At 37.6% G+C, this 23,121-nt stretch overlaps 1 protein-coding gene across 1 annotated transcript in view; it reads right to left on the bottom strand.

The window, feature by feature from the left end:
* LOC107288867 (S1 RNA-binding domain-containing protein 1) overlaps positions 1–22,701 on the bottom strand; it is a 90,092-nt gene extending 67,391 nt beyond the window's left edge. The window contains exons 1-9 of the mRNA XM_029284442.1: positions 22,552–22,701; positions 20,710–20,768; positions 19,353–19,530; positions 17,659–17,976; positions 16,015–16,181; positions 13,289–13,406; positions 11,265–11,403; positions 8,800–8,896; positions 6,272–6,407 (exon numbers count right to left, since the gene is read on the bottom strand). Of these exons, the coding sequence (XP_029140275.1) occupies positions 6,272–6,407; positions 8,800–8,896; positions 11,265–11,403; positions 13,289–13,406; positions 16,015–16,181; positions 17,659–17,976; positions 19,353–19,530; positions 20,710–20,768 (1,212 nt within the window). The 5' untranslated portion in view covers positions 22,552–22,701. The remainder of the gene's footprint in view (positions 1–6,271; positions 6,408–8,799; positions 8,897–11,264; positions 11,404–13,288; positions 13,407–16,014; positions 16,182–17,658; positions 17,977–19,352; positions 19,531–20,709; positions 20,769–22,551) is intronic.
* Positions 22,702–23,121: the final 420 nt, after the last annotated feature.

Genomic DNA, 23,121 nt, shown 5'->3' on the forward strand with positions numbered 1-23,121 from the left:
ATCTAATCTAATCTAATCTTTTCAGGTCTTTAAATATTTTTGGTCAGATATCATTATTCTGCTGTAGATTTACATAGATCAATCATATTCCCAATAGCTGTGCAGTGTTCCTTTAAACATATTTTGGTTCTTTTCCAGATATTTAGCTGATGAAGAATTTATCTCTAATTTTCTTCTTAAATTTTGCACGTGATATCCTCTACAACACTGCATGTTCAAAGAAATTGCTAAAATGTAGCAGTTACTTTATTAATTCTCTCAAGATCCATTTTTTCCCATTTTCTCCTCAGAACAATTGTAACTTATTGGTTTCAGCTACGATAGTGTGACTGTCAAAGTATACCGCCAACTGGTTACTCTGAGAAAAAGCCTGCCTAAACCTTGTTCAGCAAGCTAACCACTATGCTGCATGTATTCCCTAACCAGTATCCTCCAGATATGTCAGACTAAAACTAACATCATCCCAACGGCCATGCTGACTGGTGATAATGAGAACTGCTGTCCAAAACATTTAGAATGTGTAAAATTGTATAAGGTTGCTCCCTATGTTCACTTTCTGATTCACTTGATGGAAGATTTCCATTAAATAAAACAAACATGCATTTAAACTGCCAAGAGAGAGAAAGCAGATGATTGCTGTGTACACTTGCTGTCCATGTGCGCCTAAATGTTAACAAAACCATGCATTTTTAATACATTAGACTTGCAAAAACCATTAAAAAGCTGTTAAAAGTTGACATACTCATGTCATTGCACACGTTGATGGATGCTATAGGCCTCTGCCTGTCACAAGCAAGCATTCCCTGTCCATCATGAACATTAATTCAATCACTAGCTAACTCAGACATGTCACATATGTTAAACACAATGGTCTAAAAAGTGACCTGAAGACATCACACCAATTTATATTCTTCAGCTTTTCTGGTGCTTGTTGACATACCAGGCTTGACATATCACTGAACAGTACAGCAAACAATAAAAATTGCATGTGAAATATTTTAACATCAGGTACCCAGACTGCCAAAACAAAGGGCAAGTAGGAGGAAGAGGAGGCACATCCATAAGCAAAGTGCTGCCAGGTTTATTCCGTTGTGACAAGAGGGATGAAAACTAAAACACCTCTCTCAAATGACATCAAAGTTACATTTTAAGACAAAACAGTTCATCATTCATGGGCATCATCAGCCTCTGAAACCTCAGAGACATTAAGACTGTTGGAGAAATCCTCTACTGAAGTAACATTGGCTATGTTTTATTAGATTTTTTTTTTAAAAAAAGATCAAAAATAAATATGAATAATATGCAACAATTAAATTTGGAATACAGATTTGGAGTATCTTCTATTATCTTGGTTTCAGTTTTAAAGAATAATAGATTTGTTTTATATGACTTAAAACCAACTACTTCAGCAAGGAAAAATTTTTATAGTCTTTTGAATCACTCAGAGAACATTTATAAAAGGTTCACTCTCATCATTTATATGCCGGAGCTACAATAAATTTAAAAGATCTTTGATACATGTGTCACAGGGGCTAGCTATCTGTAATTCATTACACTGGTCTACAAATTTTGGAAATTATCGACCTCCAAGATAAAATGTGTTAATTCTTACATATTTTGATTAGATGAATAAGAAAACAGGTGATAAAGGTGCTGGTTGGCTAAAGTTTTCAAGATATCTCACAATAACGATTTATATTTGCCTACAAGGGAGGGAGGTGTCTAATGATTATGATGCCTCATAGCTCCTTGACAAAGTACGATAGAACAATGAAAATGGTACCATAGGGAAGTGTATAAATTATTACCTAACTGTAATTTATTGTTCTTTTATTGCAAGGTACATTTGTCTTGGTCAGATCTACGCATCATACAGTTACATCTGGTGGCTTGTGAAAGTGTCATTACCTAACATTTCCAAGGAACAGTTGCATGATATTTTCCCCTATCAGAAGCCAAGATGACTCAAAACTGTGTAAACAATGCAGATAATTTCTGTTACATTTGTGGCATGGTTACATTTGTAACTCAAAAGTACAGTTTGATGGTAGTGGTAAAAAAGGTAAAAAAAGGGGGGGGATCAGGACAACAGTTGGGCCCCTCATTATTGTTGCATTACATGTGCAAATTATCTGCGTCTTTGGGTAAACAAGAAGAAAAAGCCCATGCCTTTCGCAGTCCCAGTGGTGTGGAGGGAACCACCAATCATGGTAACGACTGCTATTTTGCATGGTTCCCCCAATTGCAAAAGGGATCTCAAGAAAGAAGAAGTGGACCATGGAATATCCAAAGATTCCATCCGCACTGTGTCCTGTACCACACAGTGAGGACTTGTCAATTCCAGATCCACCAGAATCCTATTCTCTAGACCAGACATGTCAAATCCGTGACGTTACGTGACGTTGTGCAACGTATCGGGACGGTTTTGCAATTGCCGGCAATGGGGTGAGCGCGGCTTCCATGTGACGTGTCTGGCCCGCAGGTTGGCAGTTTGATACCCCTGCTCTAGACTCAGATGATGATAAAGATGATGAGCGGGATGCAGCTGATCCAGGGCCATTGATGTCAGTGGACCCAAACTTTAGCCCACCTTAGGCTCCTACTGAACCACATCTAATTTCACAAAGTGAACTAAATGACCTGGTCAGGGATTTGAAATTGCCTAAGAGTAAGGCAGAGCTACTGGGCTCCAGATTACAACAGTGGAAGCTCTTGCAGAGTGATGTCAGGATCTCCATTTTCCGTGATTGCCCAAAAAAATCTGGTTCAGTATTTCTTAGTGGAAGGTGATTTGGGTTATGAGACACAGTGATTGTCAGTACGCTTCCAGGTGTGATTCAAAGCGATGTTGTTATTATTATTTTTATCTCATCTTTTAAAAAAATATTTTTTAAAATATATTTGGTGAACTCCAGGCAGTGAACATACCTAATACCTTTGCCTCCTATATTCCTATTAAAGCCCTATATGGCATATGACCCGCTTATTTGAAAGACTGTCTATCTCCTATGACCTTTGCCCAGCCAGAACATGTTGGCCGAACTGGTATTCTCCAGATTCCTTTCACTAAACAGTGTTATTTACCAAGACCCAGCAAGCATGCCTTCTCTGTTATGGTACCTTTCTTTGGGATGAGATCTCTAAAATTCATGTAGCCCCCTCCCTATTGGTGCTCCATAAAACCTCGAAGAGAGGCAAGACCAAATAATATGATTCCATATGGTCACGCTTAGAAAAGAGTGAAACAACTGGAAACTTTGTATGGAATTCAGGGCATAATTCAAAACATGGGCAGGAAGAGCAAAGAAAACATTTTGAACTCTTGTCGATCCCAAGGGGAAATCTACAATGTTTCCATCTTCCTCAGCCATTATCCTAGAATAAAAGGTACAAGCTCACTTTTATCTCTGGAGAAAACATTTTCCCTTTGTGAAAAGGCCTAATGCAACTCTTTTCATTTGGCTAATGGCCACAACTCTTAACAGGAAAATGTACCCCCTTTTAGACCACAGCCGCATTTTCTCCTTCCTTGTTTGATGTCCATAGGCTAGATATGTTTCAAAATGGTCAAGTGACTCAATAAGTCAATTTCCAAAAACCTTAGAAAGCACAGGTTGATCTCAGGAACAACTCATGTAGGGGTTGATAAAAATCAGACAGCAGATTTGAAAAATCCAATGAGGTTTACAATTTGGGCTTGGATTGGAGAACCTATATTCCTTCAGGCACAAATCTCAACAAAGAAACTGGTATTTATGATCATCTTAAGAGGTGGAGAATGGAGGTATGATTACTATATATCTGGTCCTACATCTTCTTGATAGTAGGATACATGCCCATCCTGATATTTTGCTGACCATGTGAGAGACCATCTTCTCACAAGGGGGTCTCACAAGGAAACTGCAGTGCAAGACCTTAGGAACAAAGCCTTGGTGGCTAGTAGCTACCACATAAAAGGTCAGGGCATGCAGGCATGGTCAGCAGCAAGAGCAGATGACAAAAAGTGAGCTAGGACAGCAGAGGCTGCAGAGTACAGGGGACCAAAAATCACAGATGGCGGGAAATAGGTGCGAGGGGAAGTTGAAGCACCCCCGCAGTTGTAAGTGCAGGTAGGCTGCCAAGTGCCAGAACTGCTATCATGTGACTACAACAGCTGTAACTTTGGGGATGGATCAACACTACCATAACTTCAAACATCACTGAATTGTTGTAAGTCAAGGACTACTGGTAGGTAAATTTCAGCTGAATTTTAAAAATGTTTGGTATAAACTAATATTATGTTGCCATGCAAAGCTATTTAGTGTTCACTCCTTAAATACAGAAATTATATAGCAAGTATGTCTGGGGGAAGGAATCTGTTTACATAACCCTTACTGTCAGGATCTCCATCATTGGCCTGGCGCCTTGCTGGCATCCTGCCATCAAAGAGGAAGGGAGGGAGGAGGCATTTGGGGGTAATCCATACCTGGGCATCTAATGGTGGGAAATGGGGAGAGGGAGCTGACATGTGAAGAAGACCAGAGCTGCTTGTACCAGTTACGCCGGGCAACTTCAAGGATACAGTAGGACAGACCACTACATTATATATTTACAATAGGAGTTTAAACTAAAATTCAGCAGCAAAGTCCACATATTTTTTAAAAACCATTTTGATGACAACCTACTTCTATTTTTAAAAAAATTCTCTACTGTGGTGCTGTAAGAATAGCAAGGCAATATTTTTGTAAGAAGGAGCTTATTTATAGGACTGAACATTAGAGAGTGGAGCCTTTTGTCTATCTGTGAAGATAAGGTTAACGATTCGCTTCTTGTGGAGAGGACTGCTTTAAACCATTTATTCAGACAGCAGAAAGCTATACTTGGGTAAGAAAGCAGAACTTCACTATATCCATCCTTCTATCGAAATCCCAAATCCCTCCCACAGAGATTCTTTGAAGTCAGCCCCCTCCGTTTATATCCCTTGTTCAGGAACTCAGTTGAGAGGAGATAGTGAGTTTGGAAATTCTTTGAATGACAGATTCAATTTATCTGCTCATCATGAAGCCACAAGAGCCCCTTGGTTGGCATTGGCTGTTCCAGACCCTGATTGCTAAGCCTAAGTAGAATTTTACTTCTACTTTTTGCCATTTACTTCTGATTCCTGTCAAAGAGCCATATCTTTGGCATCAATGGCTGGGCTGCACTGCAGTAAGAGACGAAAGGCAGCAAATCATTAAATAAGGGGAAGGAATGGAATCCCTCTCTTCCTAAATCTATAGGAACATGGTCAGTCTGAGATCACAATAAAGTACTCCCAAATAGTTTCTCTCCACTCATCTTTACATTATCATTATGTGAAAATCCAGCCATTGTGGTTTGTATAGCTTACTGAGCCACTATGGCTTATTTTATAAAATATAGGAAAAACAAATCAAGTTTATCATGATATTATCATGACCTGAAACCCATGGGGCGTAGCCACTGGCTTACCCCCCCACACACACACACACAAACAAGGTACTGTACATCCAACCAGTTCACTTGAGTCTTCTCCATGAACATACCAAGCTTGACTTCAAAAGTGACGCAGGTTGGCAAGAAGGAGAGAGGGGCAAGCCACACCAACTCATCTCTACTCACTCCTTAAGACCTCTCCACAATTTGTTACAGTTAACATCTGGAAAAAACCCAAATGCACCAAATATTGGTTTGGGCCAGCTGAGACTGATTGAGAACAGTACAGGGAAACTTCAAAGCCACAATTTGCTTGCTTCAGGTTTAAAACAAAACATGTTTTCCTTTTCATGCTCAAGACTGTCTAGGCAACAGGAAAACAGTTCAAGAACTAGAATCAGGGGTAGTCAACCTTGGCTCTTTTATGACTCGTGGACTTCAACTCCCAGAATTCCTGAGCCAGCTAAGCTGGCTCAGGAATTCTGGGAATTGAAGTCCACGAGTCATAAAAGAGCCAAGGTTGACTACCCCTGAACTAGATTGTTTATTTTATCTACTATATTTATATCTGGCCTTTCATTCATGACCACAAGTGCAGTACTCTCTTGCTCTTTTCCCACATAAGACAACAACTCTTTGAGGTAGGCTGGGCTGCCAGAGAGTGACTGGCTCAAAGTGACTCACTAAGTTTCCATGGCTGAGAATGAACTAGATCCCAGGTTTCCCCACTAGTAGTCAATACTTTAACTACCATAGCACATAACAAATTTCTTGCAAGAAATATACCTTTTTGTTTTCTTATTTAAGAGGTACTTCTTTAGAAAATGTGCAACCATACCTGGTGATGTTGAATGCTTTTTATACAGCAAGAAAAGCTTCGGTACAGATGAAATTTGTTGACATTTTTTTCATTGATGTTTTTAGAGGTCACTTTTGCTAGACATGACTGAATGCAAACGTATTTTCTTTGACATCTATATTTTTAAAACAAACACAATCCTTTAGTCCAGAGAATTTCTCTGTACATCTGAATAATAGCAACATTAATAAAAAATAATTTCTTGATCATTCTAAATTTCATAGTATATTAGAACAAACTTATTTTACAAAATTAATCAGATATATTTCATTCATAATGCCAAGTTAGAAATGCGTTAGGTGCTTTCCAAAAACCAATACCCCCCCGCCAAAAAAAAAATTTAATGACCAGGTGACTGCTAAGGAATATAAATCTTTCCAATCCTCATCATTCAGCCAGAACTGAAGAAGTATTGGATGAGCAGCGAAACATTATCAAAGAAAAAAAACAAGAAAGTCCAGCTGCCTTTTGAAAAGCACCTTTGGGACAACCATGACCTGGATCAGGGGTAGTCAATCTTGACTCTTTTATGACTCGTGGACTTCAACTCCCAGAATTCCTGAGCCAGCACAGCTGGCTCAGGAATTCTGGGAGTTGAAGTCCACGAGTCATAAAAGAGCCAAGGTTGACTACCCCTGACCTGGATGATTGAGAATCTCTATAGACATTTGATATGAAAATAGAAATTTTAATGTCATGATAGCATAAATTATTAAATGTACAGCTATATTTAATGCCTATCACATGTAACTTTAATTAGATATAAATGAATGAAATTTATTTTAATTTTTTCATCCTGATCCTATCTTTTACTCTTTGGAATACTCTTTTACCCTTTTGATGTGACCCTTATAATCGAAGCATTGTCTTCAATCCAGAAAAAAATCCCCTGTACTAAGTGATCCTGTGGATTGTGCTTTTCTCTTAGCTTAAAACCTCTCCAAGAAAAAAAAAGGTTACAAACCAAACAAAATAGTTGTTAATAGTATAGTAAGCCAAAGTCAAACTATATATATCATGGCTTCCTGCAGAAGAATTTAGAGATCTCACCTGACTTGGATCCTGTGAGGAATATAGACTAATCCCTGGTCTTCAATTTAATTGAAGGGCAAGCCTGCCTTATCTTTCTGAAAACTGGGTGGTGGAAGAGGAAAGAGTTCCACTCTCAGAAATTTGCCTACTTAGGTTTCAGATTTGGCATCAAAGGGATGAATAGCTAAATTGGCAATCAATAGCAATAGCACTTAGACTTATATATCGCTTCATAGTACTTTTACAGCCCTCTCTAAGCAGTTTACAGAGTCAGCATATTGCCCCCAACAATCTGGGTCCTTATTTTACCAACTTCAGAAGGATGGAAGTCACCCTTGAGCCAGTTGAACTCCTGGCTGAGGGCAGAATTAGCCTGCAATACTGCATTCTAACCACTGCATTACCACAGCTCTTCATATGCTTCTATGTTTCTATGCATCTCCATAGATGTGAGGCCTCATTTGTAAGGCTTTCCAATAAATCCTATGGGCTTTCAGAGGGCTCTTTGGGGAGTTTCTTGAGAATCTAGTGGGCAGTTTGACCAAAGGTCAGGTTGCCCAGTGGAATAAAGATCATTGGACTGGATTGCACCAAAGTGCCCAAAATGCAAAACCAATACAGCCCCTTAGTTTATTGGGGAACTCGGGGAGATGAAATGATAGAGGAAACGCCCAAGAGGACTTCCTGCTTTATCCTGACTGGACTTTGATACAAGCTCCCACTGAGGCTATGGTCTGATAAGGGAAGGGGAGGGGAGGGGAGGGGAGGGGAGAGGAGAGGAGAGGAGAGGAGAGGAGAGGAGAGGAGAGAAGAGAAGAGAAGAGAAGAGAAGAGGACGATTTTGCCACCCTGTCTGCATTGGCTAAATAGCTCCTTTTAAGGCAACTTGATCTCTTTTAGGGAAGAATTAGACAACTCGTGCTTCATCGGGACATCATTTCAGAGACATTTCCTTACTTAAATAGAGAAACAGAATGTCCACAGGCTGGCAAAAAAGCAGTGGGAGCAGGAGCCTCTTCCGACTTCCTACCAGCTTCTCCATTGCATTTCCTTGTGGGAATCTGGCAGGCAGATTGGAAACCTTCCTTCCTTCCTTCCTTCCTTCCCTTTTCTTCCTCCCTCCGTTCCGTCCTTTCTTCCTTGCTCGCTCCTGTCCACTTCTTCTATCCCTTTCTTCTTCCTTCTTCCTTCCTTCCATCCATCCATCCAGACAACAGAATGACCACAGGAATGCAAAAAATCAATGGGAGTGGGAACAATTTCTGACTTCCTGTCAGTTTCCCCACTGAATTTCCTTGTGGGAAACTGGCAATAAATGTCAAAAGTCTTCCTTTTTTCCTCAAAAACATTTGTCTGATCATATGGAAGAATATATTCAACACAGGAACAAAGACTTTCATCAAATCTATAGGACTGGCAAAATGCAATGTTACCAATCTCTAAGATAAGGATATGTCTCTGACAAAATTACTTACAAATTTCTGATAAAATCCAGTGTTTCTTTATCTTTAGCAACCATGTCGGCCAGGATATGCTGCACTCCCGATTTTACTTCCTCATTGGTGGAAAGTCCTAAAGGAAAATATTTGTTTTTAAATACCAAATAGAATACCCTGCAAACATGGCAATACGAAGCTTTAAGGGGAATTTACAAAATCCAAAAATCAACTGAAGATGAAAGTTATATAACAGTAAAGACTGAACCATGCAGCAAGAATTGTTCTGATGTCAAGCAAGAGAAGGTCACACTTCTACTCACACCAGGCCTAACTGTTCCAGGCACTTCACATCCTTTTCCCAGTCACAAAAAAAAAAATGTTGCACATTTGTCGTCTATGCTGCACCTGAACTGAAACATTTCACAGCTAACTCAACCATATAATTCCCCTTTCACAAACAGCATATGTGTAACAACAACTGATAGCTTCAAACCCACTTCCTGCCCATTAAAATACACTCAGAATAGACACCTCTTGTCTTTTTGATGAGTGCCAGACCTAGCCTAGTGACAAAACATCGAGAGAGTTATGCAAAAAGTGTGAACCAATAATGTTCCTATTGCTAAAATCAACAAGGAGGTCTTGTGGAAACTATCATAAAGTTCAGTTAACAGTACCTCCCAGCTACAGAATTTTATTTTAACAAAATGTTAGTAAAGCATTTTTTTTCCCAAAAAGAAAAATCCTGTTAAATGATGAACTGGAAACACTGTTTAGGTCATTCTCTATAAGAAGCATATAAAAAAAAAATCAGTACATTTTGCTATCTAAGATTGCCCCCTACAGATTTATCTATAATTACACTGAACTGTGTACACATTATACTCTAACATATGAAATACAAAAAATAATCTCTTTCAAAATTAATTTTCTTCTGTCTCAGAGGTCAGAAGCAGTGAATTACAACACTTGCCCATCAGCTTTATTATCCTAGCATATAAATTAAGAAAAACCTTAATGGCAAATGATTAACAAGCTAACTGTTCTGTGGGGAAAGTAGTAAATAATATGATTATTACAATCCATGACTCCTTCGAGTCCCCAGGCCTGGACAATCTGGCTTAAGACAAAGCAGATGTAGAGATTATCTTATCTATGATAACACTGTTTTTCTCACTTTGCCACAAAGCATTATTGTTTTCCTGATCTAAATTAATGTTTTACTAGTAGTCACTGCATATTTTACCCAAGGTTATATATCTGTGCTCTATTAGACTCAGTCCCCCCTCCAGAATGCAAAGAAAACCCTGGAACAGTGTTTTGGGAATGAATTACAGACCCACACACTTTCCTTAACTCCTTCCCAAACCATCCTGTCCTACTATAGAAGAAAACAGAGATAAAGCAAAGATATCCAAGTACCATTAGCAAGAGAGAGAGGGGGAGAGAATAAACAAGTGTGAAAATGAGATTAAAAAAGCCACTTTGGTATAAGACGTGACAGGGGGAAACTGCCAAGCTTTAAAGATTCTCTTTTCAGACCTACAACTATAGGGTAGAGTTCCAACAATCTTTACATTGCTTATTGCCTAACTTGCTCTTCCTCAAAAGAGCTGACATCTATCTCTTTCAGTCATCCCCTTATTGATTAAGTGCAGATTTTCCTCTTCTTTATCTCTTTTTAAGCACAGTCATTAATCTTTTTATATTTTATATTACAATGTGTTGAAACTCCTGTAGTTTTAATGTATGTATGTATGGCAACATACTGAAACATGGCTGCAAGCTTCAGTATCTTCTAAGTATTTTCACTAATCAGGAGGAAGATGATGTTGTTGAGGCTCATTTGGGATCAAAGATATTTATGCATTCTTGATTTACCTCAGCCTTTCCACCCTAGAGATCTCTAGGGATGGTAGAAAACAGCACATGTTTTTTTTACCAGCCTCCATCTTTATTGGAACTAACTTCTTTGTCATGGTAAATATCAAGTCATTTTATTCAACAGTATTAAGCATATTTAAAAACTTGTGTATGCTTGAATAAGCCTGAGGATTATTGGTGAGGAATGGAAATGTTATACATGAACAAGTAGCTTTCCTACTGTAAAGCCAACAGTATACAGTATTTTAAAATAACAAAGAGAACTTTAGTGAATTGGGGTGGGGAGAAGAGTTCTCCAATCTACTTAGTTTCTATTCATATTCAGCAAGCATCTGAAGAAAAGACACATTGAGAATATTATCTCAAGCCAAGTTAATTTACCCAGGACTGTCTCTATTGATTATCACCAGGCCTCCAGAATTTCTAACCAGGACAATAGATAATTCAGAAAAAGGCGGGATGTGCTGCAAACAAAGCCTTTTGCTGTTCTCAAAGGGGCTAGTGACCACTGCCTACAAGTTTCCACCAAATTGCAGAACCATACTTACACAGCCGCTCTTACTCAGTAAAATATTTCTGTTTATATACTCTAATGCTTCTGAAAGATACACGCTTACCTTCGACGTCGGGCTTGACATAAAAGAATAAGTTGAGTTCCTTCGGATTCTCAAGGAGCAAGTTGGCTGCCTGTTCCAAGCCCAACTGTTTAGCTCTTTGTGCTTTAGTTCCTTTGCTTCCAGTTTTATATGGTGCATACTATAATAGATAATACTGTATGAGACTAAACATAAGGGCTACACACACACACACACACACACACACACACATATATATATATATTGTGTCTGTGTGTGTTTGTGCATGCATGTGTATGTATATAATTTTGTTGTCCCAAGTTTTCAAATTTTTCTGTCCTCAGGATGCAAACAAGGTAATGATATCTAGTATATAGAATCGCAGTTATCAGAGATCAATTAACTGATCCAATAGCCTCCTAGGTAATTGATTACCTATACAGCATTTCAAGGTTTTTTTTTCTAACATTCAATTGGAACCTACCTTGTTTAATTTAAATCTATCATTAAATTTTTGCCTCTTCGTTGTTTTGGACATTCCAGCCAGAATAGCCAAAGGCCTCCTGACCCACACAATGAGCAAGCCTGCCATATACAGTATACTTGTAACTTATCCTTAATCTGCTTTATTTAAAATATGAAAAAATAGTTATAGTCATCTTTCTTCTTTTAAATCAAGTTAGTTCACACATGCTGAATTGTGACATAGCTGGTTTTGCTTAGCTTAGTGTGCTGTATGAAACCAGCCAACTATAATATTTAACCCATGTTTTATATTTAGCACAAACTGAGAATCTGCGTGTCACTTATTCAATAAATATTGACTACTGTGTGTATGAGAGAGACTCCAATGCTAGAGGCAAACACTACTGAAATCCACTAAACATTATTTCTAATGTTGGGATTATATAATAAGGTAGACCAAGAGTATGTGCTGAAAATGAAACCCAGGCTTCCTGGAACTTTAGGAAGTCTTTATCAATGAAAAGGTCAGTAACTGCTAACAATCTTTTCTGGGTAGGAATTCATTCGTAATCCTTAATCTTCTCCTATGATTCATAACTCGAAGGATATTTCAAGTCTAATTTGTAGAGTACATGTTTATAGCATAATTCTATATACTTATGAAAATATCCCACTGAGGGGAATAGGATAGCAGTTCATAGGGAGTAAAAATGTGGGTCTCAAATCTAATGATTTATAAAAGCCGGCTTCAAACTGTTGACTAAAAGCAATTATGAAATGTTCATGTTTCTGTACATACTATACTGATTGAAAGGAGAGAAATACTGTATTTCAGCTAAGGCTGAAGCAGTCTTAACTCAATTTTTACTATGTGAAATAGCAAAGAAATGGAACACTTTTCATTGCCTTACTTCCTTTCCATTTCAGATCTATTTTAGTTCCAATCGGTGTAATAGATTTTGGATCCAAAAAACAAAATGCCTGGGTGAAATTCAAAGAAATTCAAATTCAAAGAAAATAACAATAATAACTACAGTGAAACCAAAGCTTAATGAGGCAGATCAAACTTTGACTGTGCTTTTCATCACTTGTATAATGTTGTAATGATGCAAATAATGTAAAAATAATGTACTTGGCATTAATATCAAAAGCCCTATGCCCTAATTCAATGGACATTGCTGAATAACAGATTCTTCCATTTCTTCCATTAAAAGGAGACTTTACTGCACTACCAGTAACCACCGTGAGTCTGCCTCTTCCTTCCTTTTTCTGCTTTTGGTAAGCTGCCTTTATAATTCTCTCTTGCCTGAGAAAATAGCTTGTATCATATATGAACCAGGATTGAGCCATATTTCAGTGGCTCAGTACATGTGCTGCGTTAAGCGGTCTCAGTTGTTTGCACTTCCAAATAAGACTGGGAAAATTAAAATCTTAAAGTGTGTAGAACTGTTATTAGATAATATAGTAATGATCTAACTTAGTATAAAATGGCTTCTAAGAGGTTATGGCCACAATTTACATAAAAAGATTTGCAAATGTTTGGAAAAAAATCAAACGCACAGTAAGGTATATGAAAATTTACATTAAAATATTATACTAACCACATGATCCAGCTCCTCCAAAGTTTTACAGTTTAATAATGTAGTTAAAACACCTTCTGACAGTTTTCCTTCTTTTTCAAGTTTTTGTATTGAGAGATGAACCTTTTTTGCTAAAGTCCTAAAACCAAGCATAGGTAGTAGAATTAAAAATTTGTATTTAATAGCACATTTATATAAATACTATTCCTAACTTTGCTGCATCCCTGAGCCAGAATCACCTCACTGTGAAACCTTCCATATACAGTATATTGTTCATAGGGACTCTCAGACTGAACTGTTCCATTGGCTCAATAGAAAAGGCACTTTCTCATGTGAAAATCATAATCAATGGATGAGTAGCTTCTTCTTATAGAAACACAATAAAGACAGTTTTCACTGAGAAAGAGTTTTCAAGTCAGTCACTTAAATATAATGTACCTTTTATTTAAATTTACCTAAGAGATACAATGAAGAGCTATTAAAAGTCACAATGGGAAGATTAGATGGGCCACAGACATTCTTAAAACTGTCAATTTCTCAAGAAGAAAATTGAAGATTTGGATTCTGATGATTACTCAGTTTCACATTATACTCAAATCTTGAATCACTTATATGATCGAGTTTTAAAAAAAATATTTCAGTTTTCTTGAATTTTAAAGAAAACTAAAGTCACAGCTAGTTTTGCTCTCTCTATTGCACTTATCCCCCCCTCATGGTAACACTGGCTATGTGAGTGACTGTAGGTAGACATAGGATTGCTGATAGATATTACTGGATGACACCTCTGTCTCAAGAATTGAGGAATTGCTAGGAAGCTTCCAAACTTTTTGTTAAAGGCAGAGCTCCATTCTAGTTGGCAAAAGCATAGCAGTTGTCAAATTCTCTAACAACTGCCTAACAAGAAAGTTATTCTTTCCAAAGAAGTTTCTAATGGAATCTCTTTGACAAGATTTATTGAGAAAGAATGTGGTTACAAAATCTCCAGCAGATGAACATTTTTTTCTTAGAATCAGTCTTGGGGCAGAAACTTTTTCAACTTTTTTTTCCTATTGGCTTCCCTAATAGAGAGGCAATATTTTCACTCATAACTGCAAAGTTTGCAGCCGGCTGCTTATATCATAATCTCTTATATCAATCCAGGAATCAACTTTTTAAAAAGGAGCCTCTCCATTACTGGAATTCAGACAAGTTATGAGATCTGTAAGCATTCTCCCCATGAACTCCTCTGTTAACATTTGCAAGACTGCAGTAATTGCTTAAGGAAAAATAACAAAGTTAAAAACAATATTGATTTGAACCTTTCTATTTCAGTAAAAAGTAAAAGAGGGCATATTGTGTATATTTACATACCAATACCACTTCAATGTGATATGACTCTTCTGATATAATCAGAAGAAACAGAAACAGATTAAAATCTAGTGATACTGGACTAATCTACATTCCAGCATTCAAAAATGATATCCTTCAATAATGTCTCCGGGTTAAGAAAATAATTAAAAAATTCTGCCTATCACTGCTAATTATGTAAAGTTTTTCCTTATTCTTTCTCCTAACCTCAAAAACACGAATATTTTCCTTTATTTTCAATTCTCCAAAATCCTGAACAGAGGACTTCATTTCATTTTCTTTTATTCATTAAACACTGCAGGGAAAGGATAAAAATGATTATCGCCCATCAAGTCAGTTGGAGAACAATCCTTGCTTATTGGAGGAAGTTTCCATTCTCTTGTTTTTATTCTGAGGACAACAAGGAAGGACATTCTCTCTTTCCTTTTCACTATCCAGAAGAAGTGAAGTCAGCTTCCAAGTCAGCAAAACAAGTCCATGCATTCCTATGTAGGCATGAATGGAGATTCTCTCTCTTTTTTCTGTCTCTCAGTCTCTAAATTCCTTTTCTTGATTCCCAGCTAAATTGTGCCCATTTAAATGTTCCCTTAGAAAATTGGGAATGTATATTAATCCAACATAATCAAATGCCTTACCTCGCTAGGGCGAGACCAAGAGCAGCAGAGAAAGGCTAATCATTACACAATAAGAGTTGAAAAAATGGGTAGGAATGGAAACTTCTTTTTTTTTTTTTTTGCACTTGAGGAAATTTAAAGATAAATAAGGTGCTACAGTTCTCAGGCTGTCAGGCTGTCAGTTGTTCAGTACAGAAATGGGATCTCAAGTTAATAACAGCACCTTCCTTTAGACATCATAAATGTGGCTGGTCTAGACAACTTAGATCTACTCAGAGTTCATATATATAATAATAATAGAGTTGGAAGGGACCAACCCTAGTCCAACCCTAGTCCAACCCCTGCTCAGGCAGGAAACCCTATACCATTTCAGACAAATGGCTGTCCAGTCTCTTCTTAAAAACTTCCAGTGTTGGAGCATTCACAACTTCTGGAGGCAGGTTGTTCCACTGATTAATTCTTCTAACTGTCAGGAAATTTTTCCTTAGTTGTAGGTTGCTTCTCTCTTTGGTTACTTTCCATCCATTGCTTCTTGTCCTGCCTTCAGGTGCTTTGGAGAATAGCTTGACTCCCTCTTCTTTGTGGCAGCCCCTGAGATATTGGAACACTGCTATCATGTCCCCCTTCATCCTTCTCTTCATTAAACTAGACATACTAAATTCCAGCAACCATTCCTTATATGTTTTAGATGTTATATTATTTTATTGTATTATTTTATATTATGTTATATTATTTTCCATTGTAACTCTCTTTTCTAACCCCCCATCCCAATGCTTTAATACATACTGTAGTTCTTCCATTATTTGTTGCACCTCACGCAGCACATCAGCTTCCAGATTATTGATAAGTTCCTTCCGATACCGAACAATAAAAGGGATTGTATTATCATCATTGAAAAGCTTGACTATATTGGCACACACCCATTCTTCAATATCAGTCCTTTGTGACAAAATCTGTAAACAACAGTAAAAAGGCCCAAGTATGAATTTCTCACAAAAGATTCTGAAAATGTTAAGCTTGGAGAAGAAATGGTTATGGCTAGCATCTTACAGCAATCTGCTTAATAAGGCAAACATCTGAGAATAACTATGTTTATTTACAAACTTTACTCATTTTTCATTCTTAAAACCATATCCCCAAAATGATTGACACGAAAACTAGGCCTGAATCATTCATCCCAGCTTTTTTCTAGAATTCCTGAAAATTTGAAGAGTGGAAAGGGAGCAAAACTCTAAGAAATATTTTTGGGAAGATCTTCACCATTATAAAAACATGCTTGAATATTCCTTTCCCAGGTAATAGATACTTTATAAAAAGAGAATGGGAAAAAAAAAACCTTGCGTTTGCTACTCACCGGAGAGGTGAGCCTTTAAGCACAGTATCTTACTTGTATTTCCTGGGGTTCTAATAGAAAAACATGTTCACATGTATTGTCAGCCCAGTTTCAAAAGTAAGACTTTTGAACTGACAGCCACAATCCAACTGTTGAAATAATCCTAACATACCCACAAATTTTTTGTTATAGCTGAGGTGGTCAGGAGCAAGCATCCATCCATTTACTAGAGGAGCAGTTTCTACATTTCAGCTTCCACTTACTTTTCTCTTTCCCCAGGACTTTGTGCTACTGTAACTAATCAATGTTGGGAGGGAGGGAGGAAAAAGGATTAGAAGTTTCGTAAAAATAAATAAAATCATTGAAGCAGATGTTTGCTAGAATGGAAAAAAGAGGGGAGAGGAATTTAAACTTCATAGAAATAAATAAAATCATTGATGAAGATGTTTATTAGAATGGCAGCTTCCTTTAAAAAATTACATTAAAAAAATAAAGTTAAATAGTTTCAGCAACTGAGAAAAATGTTTATTATTTAATGGGGGCCTATAAGCATCAAGCTGCCTACCATGCTCTTGGAAACGTGAACGTGAACAAAGAGCTTCACCACACACACTAAAAACAGCAAGAATTAGTATTTATTTTATAAATTACAAGACAAAAAAGAAATAGAAGGAACCCTCTTTCATCTGATAAAACAATGATAAACCCTTTCTTCCCCAATTTTAAAAAACACTGTATATGTTTCCCAAAGCACTCAGAAAACTGAAACATGCCTCTCATTTCAGTATGATAAAAATATTTCCTTGGGGCTGGAAAATATTTCATAATTTTTCTTTTATTTACACATAACAAAATATTTTTTGACGTTTTTTTGTGAAATGTAATACTAACTATAACCTTCCTTACCATAGCTAATGCTCAGGATAAATTCTCATTAAAAAAAGGGAAGACAATGTGCTTTGTTTTATAAAAATAAAGGCAGACTCAAATAGTTTTTTTGGAATACCTCCAAATGAGATATTATATACATCAGAAATAAAATGAATGTACTTCACTCTAGAGAGTTTCCTCCAGAATTATAAACAAACATTACATACCTGTACAATGTCCCAGTTCATTTTATGGTCCTCATTCAGTTTGCCAACTGTGGCGTATTTTACACATTTCTCCTGAGGACATCCTTTTTTTTTTTTTTTTAAGGGAGGTTCACCAAATGTAAAATCTTCTTCCATCTTAATTTTTCTTTTAGATACTGTAGAACTTGTGGATGGTTTATCTGCATTTACCGAGCCAGGTTCACCTTTAATGCTGCCAACTTTCTTCACTGGGAGCTTTTTGGTTGAACAGCTCACATTGACATCTTCCTCTGTCATTTTTTCTGTTCCTCCAGGTACGGCAATAGGCAAAGATAAGTCCTACTCAATCCATCAAAATACATTAAGAGATATTAGTACTGACCACAGCTAGCCTGAACATAAATAGCACCAATGGCTTACTACATATCATCATATCCTTTAGGATGATGGAGGAATGGAACAAATGTCATCAAGTGGGGAAAAAGCTACTGTAGATATCAGCATCCTGCTTAGTAAAATGCAAGTGCAGAAAACATGAGTGCCTCAGGAAAGACCATTGTTACTGTCACTGATTACAGATAAACAATCAGAAGCAACCAAAGATAACTGCTCTTAAAGCCAACCTATTTTCTCCTTTAATCCAAGATTCAAGATCAGTTTTCAGTTACAAAGTTAGAACAAAAAATGAATTTGCCCTAATAAAATCTGCTTTCTCTGGTAACAGATTGCAATTAAGAGTGTTGTGCACCACATGTGTAGCTTCCAGCAGGATTATTTGGGACTGCCTTTTCTCAACAGTTGCTGCCTATCCAATAAGACCTAAAAGGGAAGGCTACTTTTGGGTCCTTACTCGGAGAGAAGGGAAGACAATGGTGGTCCATGTTTCTCTGTTGCTGCCCGTCCCCCTTGTTTGAGGTTGCCCTCGACTTATGACCATTTGTTCAGCGACAGTGCAAAGTTACGATGGCGCTGAACAAAGGGGACTTAGTCCTGGGAGTTCTGGCCATCACAGTACACACACACAAACCCACCCAGTCATGTTATTGTGATTTCTGAGATTCCCTACTGATTTCCCACAAGTCAACAGGGAAGCCTACAGGAAGCTGGTCCTTGCTCAACCACGGCAAATAGGACTGCTGTAATAGTCATTGATAAGCAGAGTGGTCACGTGACACTCCGCTTTACCACCACTTAGTTTACTAATGGTAATACAACAGCTGCTGTTGTAAGCTGAGGACTACTTGGATCCCTTCCAGCAGGACTTGAGTTTTAGTTGTTCCTTGAGACAGTATGATAGTACAATGTGAACAAATTATTATTTCTACTTGATTTATGATAAGAAGCTCCAACATACATCCTGAAGGTTCAAATACAAATATAAATGCATGTTTCAAGGAACATACTTCACATCAAGTATGCTGGATAAATTACAGAGGTTAATCTGACTCATGGAAAAAACATAGGGGCAGATCTTTCTTGCATATAGCACAGTGTACATGCATCTGGAATCCCCATTTTTCCATTCCAATAAATCAGATAATTTAGAAGTTTCTAGGTAAGTCAGGTTGTTGGATCTATGCAAAAGAACTGAACCAAATCAGAGGAAATTGGAATAGTGACGAATACAGATAAATCTCACAAAATAATCTATGTCCTCTCTTACTCTCTCTCAAATGTTTTGAAAACTAAATGGCTTCCTAGCTTCAATTACTTACCGGCTCCTCTTTTATCACTAGCTTCTTTGTACCTTTCTTAGCTACAGTGGCTTTCTTCTTGGTCAATGGTTTTTTTTCAACTCTTGGCACTTTTGGTTTTGGCACTTTGGCCTTACGTGAGACTTCCTTTTTGGGGACCCATTCCTCTTCATATTGTTCATCTTCTGATTCTGAAGATCTGCACAAAATATGGGAAAGTTTGTAATAAATGGAATTATACAGAGCGCTGTCCTTAAGAAATGCAGGCCTCAACATTTAAACAAAAGAGTTGCATGCATTTATACACCAAAATGTATATGCTATCCTAGACAAAAGACTTGCATAGCTCAGTTACATAGAATTTATGACACAAAAATATCAAAATTCATGGTGAAACCAAACACGCCTTTTATTTATAACAAGTGACAGAATGCCAATTACATTTAATTTGTGTACATTATTGCCTATCCTTAGAACAGTCTTTCCCAACATCTGAAACACCTGTTTTTTCAATGTTCCCATAATGCTCTAGATCAGACATGTCAAACTCGCAACGTCACGTGATGTCGCACAACATATCAGGACTGTTTTGCCATTGCCAGCAATGGGGTGGGCGCGGCTTCCGCATGATGCATCCGGCCCACGGGCTGGCAGTTTGACACCCCTGCTCTAGATAGAAGGAAATTGCACCAATGCATTGTGGATACAATATTGCCACTAGCAATCTTGCTGGAAAAGCACTCCAGTGTTAAACAAAGTTACACAATTTTAAGCAGTTACTCATAGCCTGGTTTTGTATTTGGAGCTGGCAATCAGTCCATGGATTCAAGCATTTTTCCAATCTGCCCACAGCAAACTTTCTCTGCACAGATTTCACAAAACTAAATGAATAAAAAATGTAACAAACCAGCAACAACATTTAATATGGCTGGACAAATATAAAGTACACAAAAGCAACAATTCTTGCAATTCCATCCCTAAATTCCATATCTACGATATAGCAGACATTTTAATTTGCATGGATAAATTTCATATTTGTGTTCATTCATTTTTCTCCTTTCTTGTTTTCAAATTGTGAGTTCATAGGAGAGGAAAAGCCAAAATCAGGAACAGTGAACATAGTGAATCAACATACACACGATTCTGTTAATTCATCTGACATTATCACTCTTCTTTCAAACTTTTTTTGTTAGACTTTATGCACAAGTCAAACGAGTCAGGTAAACAGGTGTTATCAATGTATATGTACACACTTATGCTTGTAAATTCCAGCCAATCCCAAAATGCTAGAAATTTCAGTAGATATTGTCCTAATACCATCCCCAGGTACAAAAATTGAACAGAAATTAGAACACGTCGATCATAAATTTTAACTCACGATGTAAAGAAGGAAGGTAGTTCAATTGCAGTTCTTGTCCGTTTAGAGAATTCTGACATCTGGGAAAAGAAAAAAATGTACTTGTGAGTTTTCCCCCATTCCTAAGAGACTGCAAAAATACAGTTGGACGTTGCACTTGCAAATCTGACATTTTTTAACAGGCATCCTTGAACATCTGTATCAACTACAGATTCTATACATGAAATTGAAAACTCTGCTGATTTTGTATACATCTGAAAGCAATTTCATAGGAACAATGTCCCCTTATCTTTCATTATATTTTATGTTATCTGTGTATGGATGTATAAGTAATCACTAGTACCATCAATGTACAAGAAAGAAGTAGCTATAAGCAAGGAAAAATCACTCTGGGGCCATGTTTGAAGTCTTAGATGGAGAATGTGAGAAATTTAGATCTCCATTGATCAAATCAGCCTAACAGATTTCACTGGATTTTGGGGAACGTAACATGAAATATCTTATTTCTTAAATGAAATAAGAAATAAATTAAGAAATTTCAACGTTTGTACGATGTGTGTATGTATGTGTGTGTGTCTAAAGCAGACATGCCAAACTCGCGATGTCACATGACGTCACGCAACGTATCAGGACAGTTTTGCCATTGCCGGCAATGGGGTGGACTAGTGATCATAAAATGCAGATCATAAAGGAAAAGAGCCAGAAGAGAGGAGAATGAAGATGCATTTTGCATTTTAATTTTTTGTTGCTGATCACACATAGACTACTATATAGTTATATCTATGCATGCATTGTCAAACTCAGCCCTTGAAAGCTTAAGACACCAAGAGGATTCCCATTATTTCATTTTAGTAAAGTATTTAATGAATAAGGTGTGAGAAAACAAAGTTGGAGCAATAATGATTTTGGATTACTACAAAGCAATTCTCAAACTTTTTGGTCTCAGGACTCTTACATTCTTAAAAATGATTGAGGACTCCCAAAAGCTGTGGTTTATGAGGGCTTTAAATACCAATATCTACTCTATTAGAAATTAAAACAAATTTTAAGAATATTTGATTTCACAGATCCCCTGAAAGGGTCTTGGGAACCCCCCCCCCGAGATCTCCAAACTATACATTGAGAACTATTACTCTTACCTAAGCTGTTCACTGCTCCCACACATTTGGCAACAACGCAATCGAAGGTGGATATTTTTGACTTAATCTAAATATATGAATTCACTTAGCCCTAAGAGAAGGCCAGATAACAAAAGATACAAGTACCCTTACCTTACAGAGTAGAGAGAGTGCAAGGGAAGCACAAAGAATTGTAGCCATTTTAGAAAAGCTTGTAAGCATGGAAAGAATGGCTGTGTGCGTGTGTAAGTAAGTAAAATAAGTGATTTGGGCTTTGTACAGATATATTGCAAATGGTCCTTGGACAACATAAAACACTAACCAGATGGGCCTTCGTCATGATCTAGACTGGCATTTCGCATGTTTTTGCATATTTAAGGAAAAAGAGCCTTTGTAGCCTATGGAATGCATGTTGCATTAATATGCATGTTGTGTTAATATGTGTGCCTTATCACTATGCATATCTTATTGATACGCCTGTCCAGATATGCATGGTCCAGAATATTTGAAAACCAATTTTAAAGAAACAGAACCATGAACTAGTTGTACGGTTGCTCTGAGAGACCAACTTTCTCAAATTCGATATTTCATAAATCGGCAAAAATCCTGTAACACCGAACTGCAAGGATAACGAAAATAAATATTTAAAACAATTAAAACAGATGGATAGCAACTCTTATGAACCTAGCAGCCTAGAGGTTTCCACGTTCGGCACGTCCCTGAACGCCGGAACCTCCCCATTCACCTTTTTCGAGCTTTGGCTACGAGAGAATACGAAATTTCGCTGCTCGTTTCGGCTTCCCTTTCATAAACCTGCCTTAATATTTAAAACCGGCGCCAGCAGCGACTGCAGCAAAATCCAGATTTTCAAAGCTGAGGAAGCAGCAACCCTGACAAGAGGGGAGGAGCAGGAAGTACGCATCGAAGAACCTCCGGCAGCCTTCGGTTACAATGAAGTCCCGGTGAGTCGGTTCCTCTTCGGATTAGCCCAGTGTTTTCCAAACTTGGCAACTTTAAAATGTATGGACTTCAACTCCCAGAATTCCCGACATAAAGGCGTATGACATAAAGGCGGCGGGAATGGCACGCCCTGGGTTTCCGCAGGCGCTCCAGCGAAGCGGAGTCTATAACGCGATGCTGATGGAAAGAATCTTCCTCTGCTGCGCTCATTGGGTCTGATTTAATAAACTAGTAAGCATGTCTTGGAAGACTCGCGAGAAAGCTGACTTCCAACAGAAAAATATTTCTCCTGTTTTCCCGTTTGGCCACTAGGTGCTACTGTTTACTCGGGATTCCAGCCTGGAGCATCAGTTCG

This window comes from Protobothrops mucrosquamatus, unplaced genomic scaffold (assembly GCF_001527695.2).
Source record: "Protobothrops mucrosquamatus isolate PMUCROS unplaced genomic scaffold, P.Mucros_1.0 scaffold602, whole genome shotgun sequence".
Taxonomy (NCBI): domain Eukaryota; kingdom Metazoa; phylum Chordata; class Lepidosauria; order Squamata; family Viperidae; genus Protobothrops; species Protobothrops mucrosquamatus.